We start from the raw sequence: 22,151 nt of genomic DNA, 5'->3' as shown, positions 1-22,151 counted from the left end.
GGGTTTGTCAAGCTTGTCATCTTTCATTGTGTGTAATGAAAGAGTAATTTTTTATTTTATTTTATTTATTTTTTTGGATTATTGTGACCCAAAACGTCAACACGTGTATATGAATGCCTTAAGGTGTGGCTTATGAAAAATAAATAAAAACACTGAAGAATAAAATGAGACAACAWGGGAGAAAACAATAGTTTAATTTAGTATATTTCACAAATATAGTAGCCTCCACAATAAATACCAATCATCATATTAAAGTGTTGAAAAGCCTTGAAATATTTTGTTTTTGTGTAGATTTTGGGACCTCGAACTTGCCAATCTTTGTTTTACTATTCATTATTTCCTTGATAATACTTTCTATAGATATGGGGAAGTTTAGGATAATTGTTATTTCCTATAACTATTTTCTGACTTATGAGGTTCAACATATACCCAGCATTGTTGTGCAGTTTTTTTTGCCGCCTTTCTCATTTCAAGGAGTAGCTAAAAGAAAGTGCCCTCTGTAAGTGTCATCTCAGCTCAGTAAGGTTACATTAACAGGATTTTTGTTAGGGGTGCTAACACATTTAACAACAGAACTTTTGTTAAAAGAAAAAAAAAGTATTTTAAACTGACCTTCATACAGAAATGATAATGATTATACAACTTTAATAGATGAATAATAAGTGATTCATCTTTTTAACACTTTTAACGGATCTTTATCAGGGATGACGATGTTTTATTGACACTCGACGTTTTGCTCTAATAATCCTTAGACAGACTTGCAGTCATTGAATGGAGATTAAGTTATTGTTCTGATCATGTTTTTTTTTTAAATATAGATACAGTGTTTAATTTGAAATGGCAATTCAAACTAGGAGAATATTTCTATTATGAAAGAATAGAAATAGTGTACATAGTTATATTTTCCACCCATCCCCTTTTCATATTTTGATTCTGACCACTGCAGAAATATTCACTATACTTTCACTGTGYACTAGTCTTGYAATTCCACCTCAAAATGGCATAAAAGAGCCTCTAAAATCTGAAAGGATGACTGTGGAAAAGAAAAATTWGGGGATGAAGAAAATGCCCAGGGAYCGTGAGGGATGCCCGCCAGGTGGCGCAACAAACCACTCTTTTCGCCGAAGTCGTCAGTTGGTTTTGGTTACTAAGGTAATCAATAGGATGTCATCGTCTGTCACACAGCAAAAAGGAAGAAGGCTTAAACCGTAATTGAAACTAAATCCTTTAATGTTACTTATGTTAATAAACATTGTGCATCGCGCTCGGTGCTGTTTAATGGAGACAAAACCAAACTGGGCAAAAGCTGCACATTTTATTTACGTTTTACTGCAAATATCTGAAGACTTGSATGTGTTAAGGGTCAGATTGCGACTGTGAGCAGGTGAGACTGGTGTGACACCAGACTCGTCTTTTTGGACAGTTCRTGCGCAGAAACATCAATTGGCGTCAATCACTGATGGGCTGTGGATCTGCCCGCCGCATGCATGATGGTTTTAGGGCTTTTTGCCACGGGTGCATGAGCGCGCACGCCGCAATTGTTGATGGGCGCGCGGAAAATGATGATGAGAGCGTGACCTCACCGCTTTCTGCACAGCTGCTGGAGAGAAGAGGAGGAGGAGGCAGTGAGAAACAGAAACACGCTGAGGGAAACAGACGGAGACCCAGAACAGCGGAGAGCACTCAAAACACACCAGGAGCTGCGTATTGGCAAAAAAAAAAAAAAAAAAAAAAAAAAAAAGGGGGGCGGTGGGGGACTGGACAACATCGAGGTGCGTCCGTGGGCACCTTCCACACCGCCCGGGTTCACCTCCCAGAATGTTCTGTTTTCCCCAGAAAAAGTCCCTGCGGCGCATCCACGCACACTGAAGCCCAGATGCTCACCCTCTCCGCCGACATGGACGACTCTTCGTCGCTACTGGATCTGCTGGAGTGCTCGGTGTGCCTGGAGCGCCTGGACACCACGGCCAAGGTGCTGCCGTGCCAGCACACCTTCTGCCGCCGTTGCCTGGAGAACATCGTCAGCTCCAGGAACGAGCTCCGCTGCCCGGAGTGCCGCATCCTGGTGGACTGCGGGGTGGACGACCTGCCGGCCAACATCCTTCTGGTTCGCCTCCTGGACGGGATCAAGCAGCGGCCGCAGMGAGGGAGCGCAGGAGGAGGACGAGGAGGTGGCAGGCAGTCTCTAGCCGGAGGTTCGCTGCAGGGGTACGCAGCCGGGATATCCGCCTCCCCTCCGGGAACTGCACTTAGAGAGCTGCCCGTGGCCACCAGGAGCTCCCCTGTCAAGGTTGGTCACTTTCCGTTCATGCACGAAATCTGCTGGTTTGACGAAAGCCGGATATCTTGTACTTTTAATCCTTTGCACAACATAAAATACGAATCCCAACTTCATGGACTTCACACCGTAGCAAGCAGAATTCGGTTGAACAAACTTTTGGAACAAGCAAAGCCGTCACTAGCAGCAACTGCTGCAGAGTGTCTCTCTCAAGTAGGATGTTGAGAAACAGAAGTTCATGAGAGGCTTCAACTTGAAAAACAGTGACTGTTGGAATGATGGAAAACCCATAGTCTTGCGAAATACATCGTAGATTGTTCATATGCTGCTACATTCACAAACATTTGGTGTGTGCCATTGTGATTTTATGTAGTGGATCATGCTTAGCTGTGAAGTGTAAGGAAAAGGATACATACTTTTTTGATTTAAATATGAGAAAATTATCATGTTGAGAGGGAAACTTATGCTACACATCTCCCTGAATACATCAGTAAGGCATGGTGTTGGCAGCATCATGCTGAGGGGATGCTTTTAACGAAAACGGAGACAGAGAAGCTGATCACAGCCAATAGGATGATGGACGATGCAGGGAAACACTGGAACAAAACCCATTAGAGGCTACAAAACACTAGAAACTGCTTAGAAAAAACTAACAAAGAAGCAAAAAATATACATCCAGAGGTTCAATAGGAAGTTTCAGATGAAGACTGTCAAAATCCAGGCCTCGAGGGTCAGTGTCCTGCAACGTTTAGATGTATTCCAGGTCCATCACAAAACTGAGTGAAACAGCATATTGGTCTCCTTAGCATGTATTAATTACCTCATTATTCAATTCCGATTCGTTTAAGCAGGGACACGTCCAAATGTAATTAAGTAAATATTTATTTATGTTGCAGCTTTTAAGATAAAGATCACAAAGTGCTGGCCAGAGAAAAACAAAAGATTAGTGGAAATCGCATTAAGATGTTAATGGTCCATTCAAAGTCCAGATCTACATCCATTTGGGAATTTACAGCATGACTTTGAGGATTGCTGTTCACAGATCCCTTACACCCAGTCTTTTTGGGCTTAAGCTATCTTACAAAGAATGGTACAAAATTTCAATTTTTGAAACGCAAAGCGGGTAAAGACATAACACAAAATACCTTCAGCTGTAATTGCKTAAATGTATTGACTTGTGAAGGCTGACTGGAAATGACACATTTAAAAAAAWATATTTATTTAAAAAAATAAATAAAAAACAGAAAAGCATGTTTTCTTCCACTTTGCATTATAACATTATTTTTGCCTGGATGAAACTGAACTAACCTGAAAATGAGRATAAGGCTTTTCTGTAAGGACGGACTGAAAAGGTCAGTGTCAGTGTGAGGTTTTATTTCCCACACTCAGACAGAGTGGAGTGGGAGTCATGTTTACTTCCTGTGCAGTGCAGCCAGCGCATTGTCTTGTGGCTGTGGCGTATTGGAAAATGTGGCATGTTGAAGAATGTGGCTGCAATGTGGCAATGAGACGGCACARTGTGATGYGAGCGGCATTGARCTGCAAAAATGTTGATTGCTACTTTTATCTTTAAGAACAAGTCAGGTTCTTGTGACGAGGTAGAAATACTTCTGGTCATTGATTGTATTTGTCAGTGACACTAAAGGCCTCTGACATAAAGCTAAAAGGAGCAGAAGATGATTAATTTCTCACTCCAACAGTGGGGGCTTTGCAAATTGTAAATAGTGATTCACTGATCAATTGAATTGTCCAATTTTTCCCATCGTTGAAGATCACCAGATCAAATCCAGAAAATCTGATTTTTTTTTTAGTGCCAAAAAGTCACATAATTTTCAGACTGTACATGCAATAGTGTGTACTTTGGTTATTATTATTATTTTTTTATTTCAATATAAATCTCTTAAAAGCCAAAAGCTATGCAATATATATTTTTGAATCATATGTTAGGTTAATATTGGAGTACTTACTGTGCCAAAGAACTTATATAACATGTTTTTGTTTGTCTGTTTTAATCTTTTTGCGTTGAAAAAATGAACCAGTGAAAACCTAAGTTGGCATGAAAATKTGATTTGAAGAAAACAGGAAGCCCAGAAAAAACCTGACCTGTGCAGGTCAGGTTTTTTGCTGTTTTTTTAACAACAGCAACAACAAAAAATCATTAGATAAATAGCATTCCAGAAAGCCCACTAAGTTTTGTTGTGATCCAGTGAGTGGGAAATGAAGTGTTTGCCAAGTGAAGGCATTGTCTCTAGCTGTCTTACCTCCGACTCCTGCTCTGTAGTAGTCTTATCAGGCATGCCAGTCATTGACTGAAGCAGTAAGAGTCATTCATGGACAAAAATCCAAACGGAATTTTAGTTTTACTCATAAAAGAAAAATGAAGACCGAAAAACAATATTTGAAAAGGTTTTAGCTGTTGATGCGCACTTCTTTTGAGTTCCAAGCACATTGAATATACAGTTAAATGTTATTAAATAAATTACAGCAAATGTAATCACAAGTCAACTTTGCAGATTTCTTCTAATTGCCCCGTTAATTGCTAAATTGCTTCACATGTTTATTTCCAACCTCACTTTCTTGTGTGATCAATTATCTGCTTCTGTGTCATTCCCAACACTGAAAACTTGACAGCAGTAAAAAAGGTTAATAAAATAGTGTTTAACTGTTACAATGTATTTGAGACTTGAGCTGTTGTAAGATGGTAGAAGTACAGTTAGCTGGTAGCTTCAGCCTCTGGTACTGTTGGATCTGGGTTTATATTAGGAAGATAATATGGGAGTTATTTACTGTATGTAAGATAGTAGCTACTTATAACCTTTAAACATAACCCCACTTCAACAACTGTAAACTATCCTGATCATACATGTAAGTAATGCAGATTGATGTCTTCGTTGGCCTGTTCTTACTTCAGGGCCTCTTTGGGAAGCACTCTGGTGTGGACTTGGATTTTATTGCCTCACTCACAAGTGAACACACATGCATATAACCCAGTAACCCCTCTGCAAAGGCCTGCAGTCCCTTTTCCCCAAGTCTCCTCCAGGCACTCTCAGGACCAAAGCTTCAGGATAAAAGTGTAAATTATTCTCCCCTTAAGTGCGGAGTGTGTGTGCCCATGCATTCTGCTTTGTAGATCCCACAAAGAGCAGGGATCTTTTTATAGGCGTTRACTCTGTTGTTGTGTGAAACACTCATCTAATATGGCTGCGTATACAGACATAGTTCGTGAAGGAGTCAGACAGGTGAAAAACAGAGCACTCTGAATCAAGTATGAATGTTTATAGATGAGAATGGATGTGTTGCCATGGAAAGGGAAGCAGAGGAAAGGCATGCTGAGTCAGCAGSGTGAGCAGCAATTCCTCCAGCTGTGCTCTTTTACCCTCTACTGCAGACGCTGTGCTTTGACCAGTTAAAGTCTATCAARGCAGCTGAAATAAAAATACCAATTTTACATGGTTGATTTTGAATTTAATCTAGTCTTTTTTAATGTCAGTTAGTATGTTCACTTGTATATTAAAGTCATTTGTGCTTTGCTAAGTCAAGTTTGTAGTCTTACATGACCATTAAAATACCTTCAGTACCTTTTTCAATTACTAATATTGACATTGCGTGTGAGCTTTTCTCTAATTTTAATGTGAATGGGTCAATGATCAGAGTTCTAATATATTGCATTTATGGTCTACAAGTCCAGATGATATATTTAACTTTTTATGCAGTCAACATTTTATACAAGCAAGAGAGCAAAGAAAAAAGAAAGACTCGCTGTGGTGCTAAGCAGAGTTGTCAGATGCTTGTCCCCCTGAGAGGATTGAGTGTATGAGGTATGTGAGTGAAAAAGGACCTTAACACACCAACCTTACAAGTGTAAGGCAGGAGGCAAAAAAATTCAAAGTGCATCCAGTGTAAGTGGGATCCTGTGGTTTCATTCCACTTTCAAGGCTCCTGTGTGTAGCAGGGGTCACARAGCAATGCTATGCAGAAAGCAATCACAGAAGCTGCTAATGCAGCTCAGAAAATCAGCTTTGAGCTAAATGAGAYAGACATCAGAGCAGATCTACTGGACAGTCAAGATTCCAATCAAGAGTTATACACTTCTGATTAACTCAGGTTTGGCTTTATTTCTAGGGTATCTTGTAGCAAAGATCAAACGCTTAAGTAAGTGGCTTTGCCTGGATAGTTACCTGAATAAATATTTACTGTTGCCCTACAAATGCATTCATGCATATATTCCCATTTTGTCAGGTTACAAACACAAACCTGAATGTGGTCTATTGAGTATGTATTAAGTACCAACACACAGTGCTGCATAATTGTGAACCTTTGTCCATACTAATTTGCAAACTTACTTAAGCTCAGCGTGCCTGAATGGAGTAGCAATTTTCTAATATGGACAAACATTCTCAATTTATTTAGAATGAATATGATCTTTGACTGAGCCGTTCTAACACATGAACAGGATTTGAGACAAAATGTGCCATAAGGTCATTGTGTTGCAATGACAGTATGTCTTGGAATAAAAATACACAAATTTGTATTGCACTTTATTACAAACGTAGACCTAAAAATGGGGGGGAGGGTTAAAAAAATAATAGGCTTAATTGAAAAAAAAAAGTTCAATCTTACCAATAAAGACAAATAAAATCGTTTACCACTTTTGTCATGCAGAGAAAAAAAATGCATTGTACTTATGTAGTTAATATTTATMATTTTTTAAGAATTATGAAGTACTTTTTTGATGTTCTATCATATAGAATCTCACTAAAGTACATTAAAGTTTGTAGTTGAAGTGAGAGAGTGTGAACAATTTCAGGAATTATGGATGCTTTTTCAAGATGCATGGCGGCAACATCATCTGCTTGTCTTTTCCAAAAAAAAAAAAGACTTTGCTCAGTTCTATTCAGCACAAGGTATTTTGTCAATCTCAGTATTCCTAGGGGCAACACTTAGTTTTGGTTAACAGATGGGGCTTTATTTTATTCTGATGCCAGCAGTTCATTGTTTTTATTTCTGACAGCCTGGGGGTATGTTTGTTTGTGTCTTAGCTGTCAAGCCTGAAAACCTGTTACTGGATTTCAGTAAAATTTGATTAGGTATTAACCCACAATCTTGTGATGAAGTTATTTTAGGTGGAGCATGTTTCAGCATTTGTCTGCCTTTTTTTTCTGATATCACTGTCCTCTGTGTCTGCTGCTCACATGGTTTCTGTCGACAAAATGTGAAATATTTAGCACTGACATAACACATTTCAAGACCAATAACTTTCAACAGAGGTGGATACTTTCAAAGCACTTTCCGGTTTGTGGATTTGTTTGGAGAAACGCTGTCATTGGCTGGCCTCTGATGAATGGAAAAAATACTGTGCAGTGTATTTATAGAATCAGTGTACACTGTCATGATCTAACTTTTTCCCTGTACTGTGATGGGGTAGAGTTTATTTTTGAACAATGTGTTGAAATTCTTCTTATCCCACAGTGCTACTAACAAAATCAGCAGACAATAATAACACTCCCCTGATAAASCTTGGTTTGGTTTTTTACTTGCTTTGCAAGTATTTGGCCCTGTGGAGTCTGTTGAGTGAGAGGCCTAAGGTTTACATAATACATCTTTTATACCAATATGAGTGTAACAGATCCCTGTTGGACAGAGACTCTTGGAGTTTTTAAAACAACTATTTCAGTAAATAAAAAAAGGTTTTCAAGTACTACGATGTTGACAGATAATTTAAAACAGATATACTGCAATCCTTTTCTCCCATGATTTTGGGAGAAAAGGAAATAAAAAATTTTTCTCAGRAGTTAAACCGTAAATTTTTTATTTGGAAGGGGAATACCGGAAAAATGAACTGAACGTACTGTCGTGATCTGAGCGGAGAAACGTAGAGTTTCACATCAAATTTAACTTCAAACTTCAAAATGGTTGTTGCATGTTTAAAGCCTAGTGACAGATGTATATTWTGCAAAATTCTTAGATTCAACAATTTTGCATTGGAAGAAATCTTTCACTTTGTTTCATAGTGTTAAACTCTTTATATTAAAGCAGCTAATATGATCGAAAATTTAGAAGACAGACTAGATCCAGACCACCTTAATGTACCTTTTCTACAGTGACAGAAAAAAAAATCTGCATTTTTAGATCTCTTCGTTGGCATCCACAAGTAGAAATTTGTAACTCTTCCATCTTAAAGCAGTCATGTCAGCCCCAGTCTCAGTATCAGTGAGGAAGATAAAGGGATTGATTCCTGAGATGGAAACACTCTTTTGTCAACCAATCAATGTCAGAGACAAAGTATCATTGTRAAGTGTTCAACCTGTTTTTCTGTTCATTTTGCAATACAGCGGTTTGTCACAGGGATCCCAGCTCTTCCCCTTGATCTTCTCCCATACCTGCATTTACCTGAGGTTGACATGGCAACGCCCGAGGTAGCCACAGCAGCAGTGACRCCACCTGCTTTCATCTCCAGAGTGAGACATGGCTTTGCACTGTCATTCCCAGTGATTAGGCGGGGGTTGTAAAGTGGACATCGTCTGCTTCAGATCCCTGTAATAATCCTTTGAACCTGGTGTATTGTAGTTTAGACACAATACAGGAGACACAAAGCCTTACCTCAACTCGTGATTAACTACATCCTCGTGAGCATAAGTTGTTTTCATTAAATATCAACGTCCTCAACACAAYCTGTGCTACCACAAGCATTTTTCTCCTTCTTTATCGACATAGACACGGATTCTCATTTGAAATCTGCTTGCACATTCATTCACCTTCATTAGTGTCACAATCTGTAGATCTCTCCAGTAAACAACTCAGTATTTTTTCTTGTCACCACCTTTGCACTATTTGCTCACTTTATGAATATTTCACACCTTGGACACGAACCCAAATAAACAGACACACACGTTTATTTTGTCTTTTCACTCGTTTGTTTTGCTGTGTGTGTGTGTGTGTGTATTCACTCCAACACAGATGGTTACAAACGAGCACGTACTTTTGTAAACTCATGCTCTTCGCTTACTTTACACATCATCTCTCTCTTTCCAAGTGCAGGAATGTTTTTAATTTTAGTGTGACCACATAATGATCTCCTCCAACACACATCTTCCTCAGTCACTTTCAGTCACACACATGATTATGTGTTTGCTGCCATTTAAAAATTGTGTTTTGGGACATCGATGTTGTTTTCTTTTATGTGCATCTGTAAAATCTGTAAGTGTTGGTGTTCTAGTAAAAATTCCTTCCCTTCCATGCTCGTACATTTGCTTCTCAGTCCTGTGCTTTTTGTTTTAAGTGTTTCATTATGAAGCAGGAACAATATTTAGCTTCTGCTTTATGAAAAAAAATATACAAGAATAACTAGTTTAGAGAAATTTCCTTTGAAATAATGGAGYCGATGTCCTATGTAAATGTTGTTATAAAGCTTTGTGMTGCCAATACAGATTGCTGTCAATTCCAATATGTCCAATAACTGGTTTTAAAACTTTTTTYYYCYTTYYKGRMCSKTYYTWAMMWYYTWMCYYMRRRRWTWRSMWKGKYMAMSSMWTTWRSMWKGKTWRSMWWWWRRRKWWYWWTWAAMMWTTKSCYTYYTKKKKKKTTYWWWRRRRAWKKWRRMYYYTKSYTTWAMYKKWARRWTTYCMAAARGKTTCCMAMMWTTTWAWKKWWYMARRWKKTYCMWWAMMRRMYKRRGKTKRRKYTTWMMAAAAMATAAAGCTGAGTATCTCTGCTGTCATACATGCAGCCTTTGTTGGACGTGGATCAATATGYCCTATTAAAAATGGTGCCTAAATTTCTCCAGGTGGACAAAAATCCACAAACTGTGGAAGATTGCTCTGAAAAAGTGGGGTTCAAAATGACTGAAAAGCTCCAAATGTACAAAAAGAAAAAGAAACAAAATGACCAGAACCAAAATACAGGGTGAAATAAAAGACAACATGACKGYGTAGAGGAATCAGTTTACTTTCATGCCTTATTTTCTTTGTCTGACTCAATTTCTAACAACCTAATTGATCTAAAAATAGCTACGGTAACTTAGGAGTCTTCTTCCTTCAGTAGGATTGTTATTAGAGTGATCCTACTCTAATAACATAGAATATTAGTAAAAGTAAAACAGACTTTTACTAGTTAGTGCATTCACTGAATAGAAAAAGATACAATTTTCTGTCCAGTGACCTCATCACTGATCAGCTTAAAAAACAGATGATACTGCTGCAATTAACCTCCATAGAGAAAATCACTATGACATGATTTTAGTAAAATTTAAGACTGGTTARACCAGGGTCCGACAAAAATATAGACCCTCAGGGGCTGGTGTCCTGCAACTTTTAGATGCGTCTGTCGTTTTGTGGCATGAGGTTTGTTCAGTTTGTTTGTGTCTAAATCACCTAATTAATGTTGGTRTGAAACTGGACAGAGGTGGATTAGGTAGGCGGCAGGGCGCTGGATAAAGACAGCTCTGTAGGCAAGAAGAAGGTGTAATGATTTTGTGTGTCTAGTCTTGGGGGTTGGTGTACAATAGGTGTTAAAATCTAAACAAGCTTTCAAGCTTGACTGCTATTCCCACGGGAGTACCCAGTTGCACAAATACACACATGACCACACACAAACACATTAGGTTAGGGGTTAACAACCCCCCAGCCTTCACTCCCGGTCTTTTGGTTACTGTGGAGATAGAGGTGAGAAGTCACTGGTCAGTAGTTGAACCAATATTTGACAGACAAAACATGTCATGATTAGAGATACACCAAACAGAYTTTTACTGGCAGATTTKAAGGTCTCATTTTGTCATTTTTGTATTGTTAAAAGGCGATGAAACAGATTTTATAGCATTTTTATAATTTAATATTTTGCATACATTGAAACAAAAAAATGTCTTATGATAGAAGTCAAAGTTTAGGTGTTTACCATTAGTTTACCATTATATCTGGCTACTTGGATGCTCATATGAAGAGGCATATTAACATCTATTCACCTATTTATCATTCTTGGGAAATCCTGCATTAAAAATTCAGCATTTATTTGTACTTTCGTTCTTCATATAATTGTACAGCTGTTGTAAAAAAAAAAAATGAAATCCTGACCATTTTCTTTTGATGAGTGACATTCAATTTGTGATCCTTAAACTATTCACCTATTTGCAAATATTTCTATGGAAACTCTTTTTTTTTTTTTTTTTTTTATAAAATATTCAAAAGAAAGTGCACCTTGGGATGCTGAAATACCTGAGTGCAATGTTACTTGACATGGTATCTGCTGGTGTTTGCAGAGAAAACAGTTTAGGACTGTCATTAATTTCCTAGGCACTGATTGGCTGTACCCCCAAGAGCAGGAGCGAGAAAGATTATAAATGTTAGCTACTGCAATTTTGTGAGGTTAGAAACTGTTGTTGGACTTGCAGGCCTCACTCACAGTCTCTGTATGTTAATTATGTTCTACCTGGATGGCCATCCTAGGCCATTCTTAAACAACAAACCTACTTATCCATATCTATTGACTGTGCGCTGTATTGTTGGAACATGAAGGGGCCGTCCCCAAACAGTTCCCATTAGTGGGCAATATGGACGTAGAAAGGGCAGTACACCGGTGAACACTGCTTATTATTCAATTTCATAAATTAGGTAATAGATACAGCTGCTTCACCATAAAAACCCATTCAATGATTCACTCTACGTTTTGCTTTTGAGCAAATCTCAAGACCGCATGAAATCTGGAGGTCCGTAGATATTTACTGTATAAAGTTTAGTGACCTCAGCCCACTGTCGACCTTATGATCTGCTAACACCCCTCTGAGATCTTATATGGCTTCCCAATTTGAGGCTGAGCTGCTTTCGTTCCCCATTGCTTCCACTTTGTTATAATACCACTAGCATTGCACAGATGGCATCTAATCATGGTACTATGTGGGCATTAACTGGACCTCTAAGAGCATMCCCTTATTTCATTAATGTTTTCGGAGGCAGCTTCCATGCTAAGGTGCTGGACTTTATAATCTCGTATCYATGTAAGTAAATATAACTCCTTAATTTAAGAGATTAGATKGATGACCAACGACCTTTGTGCGTGCCAATGAAAAAACATAGTCACATACATGAGAAACAGGAGAAAGCTTTTCTTGTGAGTCTTATTGTGCATTGCATAATTAATTGCAGCACCAGGTCTGACCAAGACASTTCTGTCTTGGTCAAAAAGTACAGGTTAAATGATTTTTGGAACACAAAGCTGTTAACCACAGGGGCAAAGTTCTTCCTGCTGCCATTGGAAGCTGTCACACTGTAAAATTACCCCAGTTGGTCTGAAAACAGTCTGTTACTACATGGGAAAGGTGTTACGAGACATCCTTTGTGACCACAGTACTTTTTTCCATTCTGTAAAGGCTCTTGCAACTCCTAAAGCACCATGCAGCGAAATGTGTGCGTAACAACAGATGAAGTTCCACTAGTGCAGCGCTCGAAGAAGTGGAACGGTTCTCTCGGGAGAGAGGTGTCGCAGAAACTCAAGGTGTTTCTCCTGGTGTCACACAGCGCAGCAGTATGTGTGTGTGCGCGTTTGTGCAGTCGTACCTCTCCCTGGTAATGTATTTCAATTCCTTTCTCTCATATGGAAGAAGTGTCTCTTCCACCTCCTCCTCATCTTTCTGTGCTATGGAGAGATGTTGAAATGCGCCCACTTTAGATTTGGCAGGAGACAGACTCTTGGCTAGAACTGAGTAGAGATATCACTGTGCGCGCACGCACGCACGCACACACACACACACTCCCACACACACATATGAAGAAAATTACAACATGGCAACAAACACAGGTCTTCTGTTTCATAAACCTGCTTTTCACACTCATAAATCTAAACTTCAGTTCATGAAGTTTTGTTTTTACAAGCACATCAATTGTTGCTCCTTTTTTAAAAAAATKTAACCATATTGTTGTAAAAAAGTGAAGTGATGAAATCTTAAACTGATGAAATCAAAATTTTAAATATAAGGTACACAAATATTGAATAAATCATGTAATTATTCACAAAGTGAATCAGTCAAGTGTGCTGCAAGATTAGTCCTGTGCAAGACTAGGGTAGTATTTAAACATTTTTTCAGTGATTAAATGGTGATACTCTTCTCAAATGTTTACTGCATTCATAAAAATTACCTGGAGCTTGCGTACAAACATATGCAGTTATTTTAGGACAATGTCCCACAGTGTTTTGTGTCTGCAGCACAGCTGTGATCGGTTTCCCTCCTTTCCAACATTTCTGTATGTTTTTGTGTATGCATAAATGTTACACGTGCATATTTTCACTGGCATGTATGTGCATGCATATGTAGTGTTTGGTGGTTTAGTGGTCGCATGTCTGTGCACAAAAGAGGATGTGTATAAATGCTTGTGTGCAAGGCTGTGTGAATTTTCCTGACTTTTAGAACCATGAATCCATGTGGCTAAAATCATAAAAACATAAATTTCCGGAGAAGGAAAGGATGAAAGCGCGCTTGTTTTTATGTGGTGAATTTTTTGGCTCCGGCTTTGCTATGGGTGTGTGTTTCTGTGTTAGAGGGATCTGGCAGTTTTCTCCCTTCAGGATACGGATTATGTAAGCAGAGAGAAGTGAGGTCAAACACCATCCTCCCTATGGCTGCGCTCTGTTTAGACTGGGAACAATGGGAGCAAGGGTATGAACAAACTCCTCTGCTCCTTAAATTAAAAAAAAAAAAACCTTACACTCTCCAGAGACTCTCGGCTGACTGCTGTTTTTCCAGCCAGTAGAGAGGCCTCTGTTTTTTCTCAGCCCCATAGATCTGACAGGTATCTTGCTTATTAAGCATCACTTTATTAAATAGAAATAGAAGAAGAGGAAAAGAGAAAGGACAAGAAATAGAATATGATTTAAAAAAAACATGGATTTCAGTAATTACATTTATATTGTCTAGAGTGATTGCAGAGATCCCAAATGTTTTTATCTGTGAATTTTGATGATTCCGACTTGAAGCTAATGAAAACCCAATATCCAGTTTGTCAAAATAAGATTTTTAACACAGAAATGCTGGCCTATTTAAAAGTCCATGACCTCTAAGTACATGTACTTGATACTGTCAGTGGTGTACCTAAACGTATTAATGGAAAGTTGAGTTGAAGGAAGAAATGTGGTAGAAAAAGATGCACAAGCAACTGGGACATGTGTGGATTTGAAAAGATAGCCAAGCCCATTCATAACTGTGTGGATTGTGGGTTTTTTCAGTTGGGTTTTAATTTATTTAATTCTAAATTATATTTTGGTTTGTAATTTATTGAAGTACACCAGTATTATTTTTATTTAGCACTAATTTATTCTTTAGAAAAACATCTTAATGGTTCTTCTTTAGTTAGTAGTATATAACTAAGTATTTTTGAAATTGCAGCTTGCAATTAAGATTATACTGGAGAACAAGATTAAATATTCTCCAAATAAGAATAAAAAAGCATTCATTAATACATCTACTAATTTGGAACTAAGGCCCATATTGTAACAGTTTTAATGGCCTTCTGTCTTCAGAGACAGTTTTGCATAATTTTCTGCCAAGTGTCCACGAGTTTCTAATGTTATCAAGGTAAAAAAAAAAATCTATAAGTTCTCAATGGGCAGCTCTGAAAAATAGTACAGGGTGAGGGCAAGGTGTATTTATCTGGCTCTTACAGTGACTCATTCATCAAGTCCACCTGCTGGAAACACTTAAGTTATTATGTGTGGGCATTATGAACAGCACAACTGAACACTGGCTGTGGTCCTGCGGCTGATTTTTATTGGTGCTGGTCTTAAAAACAAAGAACATTTATAATATCGCTCTTGGCTGGAGGTGACTCAGACTTCATCATGTCGAATGCTGGCTTCTATTTTGTGCTTTTGTATTGTAACTGATCAGCCCCCGCAACCTGATATTGGATAGGTGGAAGACGGCGGGTATATGGATGAATTGAGTGGAGGATTAGGAAAAGGTGGCATCAGTTTGGATGCTAATTTTATTCCTGACCTGATATAGTGGTGAGAAATGCAAAACGTTGCATTMTATGGGGAGTTGGAAGCGGTTATGCGGTTTATGTTCATGCTGCCCATATKTCAACATAACAGGGTTGAAGTAGTTGTTCACCAGAACGTTTTTAGAAGACAGAGCCAACTGCCCTGCCACAAATACCCCYGGGGTATTTGGTAGCATTGCCTTTGAACTGACTTGGGTCAAAAGTTTTGGATATCCTCCCACAAGCTTCTCACAATTGTTTGCTGGAGTTCCAGCCATTCCTCCTGATAGAACTAGTGTAACTGAGTACATTTTTTTAATCTGGGTCGCTCGCATATGAGCTACTTTGTAACATTTTTGGTTGTAGGTTTAGTGTTATTGCCAATTGGAATACCTATTTATGCGCAAGATTCAACTTCCTGGCTAACGTTTTTAGATKTTGCTAATATTTTTCTGCATGTTCTTTCCTCTTGATGGAATCTCTTTTATGAAGTCTACCAGATCCTCCTGTAGCAAAACAGCCCACAATATGATGCTGCCCACCCATTTTTTATTTTATTTTATTTTATTTGGAGTGATGGCTTCCTCCTTGCTGAGTGACCTTTCAGGTCACAACATTATAGGAGATGTTTCACTGTGGAAAATGTCACTTCTTTCTAGCTCCAGCCAGCTTGTTTACAAAGTCTATATGACTTTTTAAATAGATGAACACAGTACCTTCAAGCATTTARAAATTGTCCCCAAGGGTCATCCAGACATGAACAATTCCCCCAACTCTCTTCCTGATGTCTTGTCTGATTTAGTTTGACTTTCTCTTTGTGTCAAATAAGAAAGCAGTGTGTTGAAGATATAACCTTAAACATATCTACAAGTCTGCTTAAGTCATGACATAATCATTTAGGATTTTCTTCATTGTTTTAAAATATAGTAGCAATTCTGCATGTCAACTTCTGACTATGAAGATATTAAGAAGGAAATCATATTCTGGCTGTTACAGATAMATCTTTCTTTTATCTTTTTTAGATGAGAGAACAATTAAGTTTTTCCTCCTTTGCCTTTCATGTGGCCACATTCTGATCATTTTGTCCTTTTAGCGCCGCTGTAAATCTCTACAAGAGCACACTGTTGGACAGAACTAGGACTATCATTGCCTGAAGAGGAACTTGAATAAATAGCTTAGTAATTAATTAGTCACAAAGTACTTGGCAAGTGAAATATTGTCAGTGAAGCACCTTATATGCTGAATTATTTATAAACCCAACTGCACAAAGTGTGCATGTGTCCAGTAGCGCCCTTTATAAGTAGATGCTAATTTTGTAAGACGCACTGATTTTCCATTAAATCTTAACATCCGTATAGTGATAATTTGTCACATTGGGACGAATATTGACATCCTTTAAATTGAAAGTTATTACTTTCTCTGCTTGCTGAAGCATGGCTCTGTCCCGGTTTATCACTGTCACATCTCTGGTGCTTTCTTTTCTATTTTCCTGAGCTCACTTTATCATTTCTCTAATCGTTGCCTTTGACTGATGTTTGTCCACTTGGAGAGGGACTTCCTCMGAATGATTGCAGCCACTTCTCCACTCATCTCACCATTCATTCCTTTCAGCCTTCCTCTGAGAGTTTGGCCGCAGCACAGTCTCATTTCTRGCTCCCTTTGCCCAGTCGTGCCAGCTCTATTAAAACACTGTAGGTCATCATGTGGTTCTCTGGCAAAAGTTGCACATTGCTATGAATAGAGAATCAATTAGTTTGTAATGTATCACCCCTGTGTTGATAAAACAATCTTGTAATGGGACTATTTAGTAGTATGAAATAGATATTTTTTAATTTTAAATTTAATTTTAATAGAATTTCTGCTTCTGTTTTTTTGTTGTTGTTGTTGTTAGGCCATTACTGCACTGGTAAAGTTTTGTTTTTATGATTATTATTTGGAGCCATGTCTCATCTTGACTGTGACCTCATTTGTTGTTCTACTATAACGTATATATTGCTGCATTGCTCTGCTTTTTATCCGTTTATTATAGCTCTGCATGGGTTGTAGTTTTATCAGAAGTTCATTGTCAGAAACCTGGAAGTTGAATCATTAGAAAACTGGATTCGTTTTTATTAAAGTAGTGTCTTTTACAGCCCTTAAAAGCTAAAGGTTTACAAAGCCACAAAAGAGTTGGTAACACTTAATTTGAAGGGGTTTGCATAAGACTGACATGACACTGTCATAAACATGACATAACATCTGCCATGAACATAAAGAAGTCTTTATGAATGTTTATTACAGTTGTCATGAAGTGTCAATTCAGTAAATAATGACACTTTTAATGCAAAGTTGCTCTAAAAGTTGCATTAAAAGTCCATTAAAAGTGCCAACTTTGCATAATTTTGTAAATTATGATAATTTAATGCAAAGTTKCCATTTTTAATGGACTTYCAATGCAACTTTTAGATSAACTTGGCATTAAAAGTGTCATTATTTACCRAATGACACTTCATGACAACTGTCATAAACAGTCATAAAGACTTCTTTTTGTTCATGACAGATGYTATGTCATGTTTATGACAGTGTCATGTTAGTTCTATGCACACTCCTTCAAATAAAGTGTTACCAAAGAGTTTAAAATTTGTAAAGTCAAAGGGCATATATCAACTTTTTTTGTGAAGAAAAATATTTTTACAACTTATACTTTTCGTTTCTGTTCAAGGTTTTAGCTAACAATRGCAATAAAATAGTAGCTAACACCAAGATGCTGCTAGTATGTTTCAGTGTTTGTGCTCCTGTTCTGACCAGCATTGTTACTCTTATACAYACAAATTGCTTTCAATCTAGAATCACCTACATTATATTAGTAAGACATGCAACATTTGTGCAAATCAAATTTTTCTTTACATATTTATATYATCTGTTGAATTTCACTGAGCTTCAGGGATTTATTTTAAAAAAAAATGTACAGGGCAATATTGTCTTACATTGTTTATCCTCAAAACTTTATGATGTCCTAAAGAAATAAACACTGCTTTCCCATCAGATTGCAGCTGAGAGTGTGGTAGTTTGTTTTGGGCCAGGAAAATGTGTTTTAAATTTACATATACCTAGTAATAAACTGAAACGTTATGTTTAATACTTATATGATATTAAGGATTCCAAGCTCCAAACTAATCTACTATCCTTTTAATAAAGTGAAAACTGTATTTTTCACTAAGTACTGGTTTCAAAGGTGTAGMAAATGACACACTCATGTAGCACTACAAACTGCGAGTTAAAAACCCGTCTTTAAAACAAAATGTTCTCATCAGAATTGACTGAGAAGGACAGACAATTTACAAAAAAAAWMWSAKWTTTKTKTTTYTYWTTTTTTTTGCAAAATAAAATGACAAGAGCTATTAGGAAACCATTTGTAACAGTTTGTTATTSCTGGTATACTCTGAARCAATTTYCTGGCGGTCTATGCTGAATAATGCCCTGGAACCACCAAGTGCCATYGTGTCCCAGAACCTTTTATCTCAGGCAATCAAGACTAAAACTAGGGAAAAACTGGGAGCAATGATGGACAGAAATTGTTTGTGGATCATCCTAACTACTATGCATTTTCTCCTCCGCGTCTTCAAAGAGACTTGCAATGGTTGTGATGGTGGCATTAATCAACTGGGTGAAAGTGTGCCCACCAGCCACAGGAGATAGAGGCAGTGCAAAAAACTGGGACAGTATTAGACCCCGCAGCCATAGCTTTCCCCTTTTCTTCCATAAAAACACATTCTCTCATACATTAACCCCATTTCGCTCCTCATCAACACTCCCTGCCTTTCTTTCACACCATCTTTTGAATTTCTGTTTTCCATCATTTCTCCAGCGCTCCCTGTGCCGCAGCTCAGCTCGTCTCGGCTCAACAGTGCTGCTTGGTAACGTCACTGCCGTTGAAGTGTTAATTGCACATTATATTGGCAAACCCCTTGGAAAGGATTTAAAAAACAGAAGATGTAAGCAGCAGAGGCAATTTATACAAGTAATTAGCTGGAAGATTACATGCTGGAAGACAATTCAACACGATAATGCAAAATGACAGTGCATTATAAAATATGATCAAATCTTAATAAAATTTCTATTTTATTAACAAATTATAGGCATCATAGGGAGAGATATGGTACCCTGTTAAGTCAGATGAAGCCACTAAAATACCATATCACACACTCGTGGAAATAAAGCTTGCCTATTGCCAAATAAATTACAAATGCTGGAATTACATTTGAGGGCAGGCCTGGTATAATTATGCTATATTTCTACTGTAACGCACAGGAACTGGGCATGGTTAGGAGGTAGTTTCATTAGGGGTGCAAATTGGTTTGGAGAGGGGAATTGAAATCTGCTTTTAGGGATTTATGCTGCTAGTGGAACTCTGTGCTTCCTTAAAAACATTTTGTGGATGTTAAAAGTGGCAAGTGTATATTTTGTGGTAGTTTAACACAGTGAACAATTGTTGGTCTTGTACATAGTGATTTAGGCTACAGGGCGATGTAATGGTTTGCACTGTCGCCTTGCAGCACGAAGGTCTCGTTTGAATCTTGGCTTTGTCGGCTGTTTACATTGGAGAGTTTGAATGATCTCCCTGTGCAAGCTTGGATTTTGCCTAGTTACTCCAAAAACACGCATACTTGATTGGTTAGTGATTCTAAATCGGCTTTTAATTATTAATGTACTGGCCACTTTATTAGATACACGCGGTAATTTTCTTTTTTACCCAAATAGGGATTAAAAATAATTAACTTGGAACAGGAATCTGAGGCTACAGTTAACAAAGGGTCACTAAAAACTGGACAATAGCAGATTGGGAAATAGTTTCCTGGTYTGATGGTTCTCATTTTCAGCTGCAGCATTCAGATACGATAGCCAAAATTTGATGGTGGTAAAGCAGATGCCCCATAAACAGAAATTGGTCTTCGATGTGGTTCAATTCTCCAACTTGAGAACGTTGTTGCACGTTTTCCCTCCCTCTACTAGCAGCATTTTTCTTAAAAAAAAAAAAAAAACACCTTGTTTTAGTTTATGCCAGGAAGTAATCAATAAATGGGGTCTAATTCAATACCAGCAAAGCTGTACCTAATAAACTGGTCTGAGTGCAGTGTGGAAGGTTGGCTGTCCATCTGTGTAAACTGTCCAGGGTGTTCCCTGTTTCTTGCCCACTGACAGCTGCTACAGCAATCGYTRGGTAGCGCACAGCAAGTAAAACAAAATGTCAGAATTTCTAAATTCTTAAGCAAGATGTATTGATTTTGACAGTTTTCTTGGGTTTATCATCTTATGTGTCAAGGTCAAAAATGTCCCTTTCCATTCTCTTGGAGAATGTCCTGGTTTTCATGTCCTTTGTTCAGCTCTTCTTAAAAAGCAACACTGTACTCGCATCTGTGTCATCAGTGATGCTATGTCCAAGCCCCTAGAGAGGCGAGTCTCACCTTCTGGCATCTATCCTGGAAATGCTTTGTGGGCTAACATGTCCAGCTGTCCATCTAAATCACTGGCTAGTGACTTGTAACAGCTCTGTCTGTGGTCTGTAGTAAATGCAACTAAACCACAATAACATCCGATGAAAACTCTTGAGACAAAATTTTTCCCACAGTTTGAAGATCATGTTCAAAATTTATCAACAACTCAAAAAAGCTTAAATTAGACCATCATACTATTCTGTTCTAGATACTGCAGGCGTTTATATTGACAATTATGCCATTTTGTCATATTGAAACCTCCAATTCCAATGCCTTTTATTTAAGTTTTATGTGACAGATGAACACAAGGTAAAATTTATAGCTCGACCCAAAACTCAGACCAGGTCTGGCCAAAATTATATGCTTCATGGTCTGGTTGGGTTAGACTTGGGCTTCTGTGGCACGTTTTTAATAACCCTGCRGAAGATATAGCACAGAGAAAACTAAACTAGGACACTCAATATAAAGCTATATTCTTATAGTCTAAATAGAGGTGTCATTTACACGGCTGAGGAAAGAAGAAAATGTCCATAGGTTAAATAGACCAACAACCACAGCACACTGCACAACTAACGTTCACATACTGCTCTGCTCCTAACAGTCACACATCAGGAGGTTTGTACAAAAAAAACGTGGAATAAATATGAAAACCACTATTAAAATATAAATTACAAATCATTCCTATATGGAAGAGCTGCAAAGAAGAGAGTGATGTTAAAAGAACTCAAGAAATAWTTTTTGCAGTGTGCCAGCACGGTCAACACTTGTAAGAAAGCACTCTGATCAAAATAACTTTTTCATGTTTACATACAAAACCAGACCATGAACACGACGTATCCCTATGTTGATGTCATGATGTGGGGATGCTGTTTTTCAGCCGGAACAGAAAAGCTGGTCCGTTAATTGAGCTGAATACCGGGCAGCACTGAAGGAAAACCTGTTAGCGCCCCAAACGCTTTTTGGCTGGGTTGGAGGTTCACCTTTTAGCAGGACCCTGGAGCACAACCTTATTACTTATTTTGCAAAGAAATGTTGGCACAAATATTGTTCTCYAGATGTTGAAAGCTAGTTGAAATAAAGCATAGCACACTTGCAGCTGTAACTGCAGCTGTCGGTTGTTCYRCAAAGTATCAGCTTGATTCAATATGCGTAAAACACCTTCTATATTTTTAAATGTAGTTTTGTAAACTATGCTTTCTTTTTCATACACTTCACAATTTTGCAATACTTTGTGTCGGTCTATCACACATAAAATTATTATAAAATATTGTAGACTTTGTAGTTATGACATGACAAAATGTAAAAAAAAAAAAAAAAAAAAAAGAAAGAAATCAGAGAAAAAAGTTAATTTGCCGTGAATATATATTTTACAGGCACTGTTCATTTCACTTTTTGCCACCGAGTTAGCATATCAAGAACAGGGGCTGGAAACATGCC

The 22,151-nt window shown here is 37.9% G+C and overlaps 1 protein-coding gene across 3 annotated transcripts in view; it reads left to right on the top strand.

The window, feature by feature from the left end:
* Nucleotides 1-237: 237 nt before the first annotated feature.
* Nucleotides 238-22,151, top strand: part of LOC103461410 (SH3 domain-containing RING finger protein 3) — a 127,652-nt gene continuing 105,738 nt past the window's right edge. For all 3 annotated transcript variants that reach the window (XM_017302661.1, XM_008403716.2, XM_008403713.2), the window contains exon 1: nucleotides 238-2,290. In XM_017302661.1, coding sequence (XP_017158150.1) covers nucleotides 1,460-2,290 — 831 coding nt within the window. In that variant the 5' untranslated portion in view covers nucleotides 238-1,459. The remainder of the gene's footprint in view (nucleotides 2,291-22,151) is intronic.

Source organism: Poecilia reticulata, linkage group LG2 (assembly GCF_000633615.1).
Source record: "Poecilia reticulata strain Guanapo linkage group LG2, Guppy_female_1.0+MT, whole genome shotgun sequence".
NCBI classification, from domain to species: domain Eukaryota; kingdom Metazoa; phylum Chordata; class Actinopteri; order Cyprinodontiformes; family Poeciliidae; genus Poecilia; species Poecilia reticulata.
The sequence above is the reverse complement of the archived record's forward strand: the minus strand, read 5'-3'. Positions and strand labels throughout refer to the sequence as shown.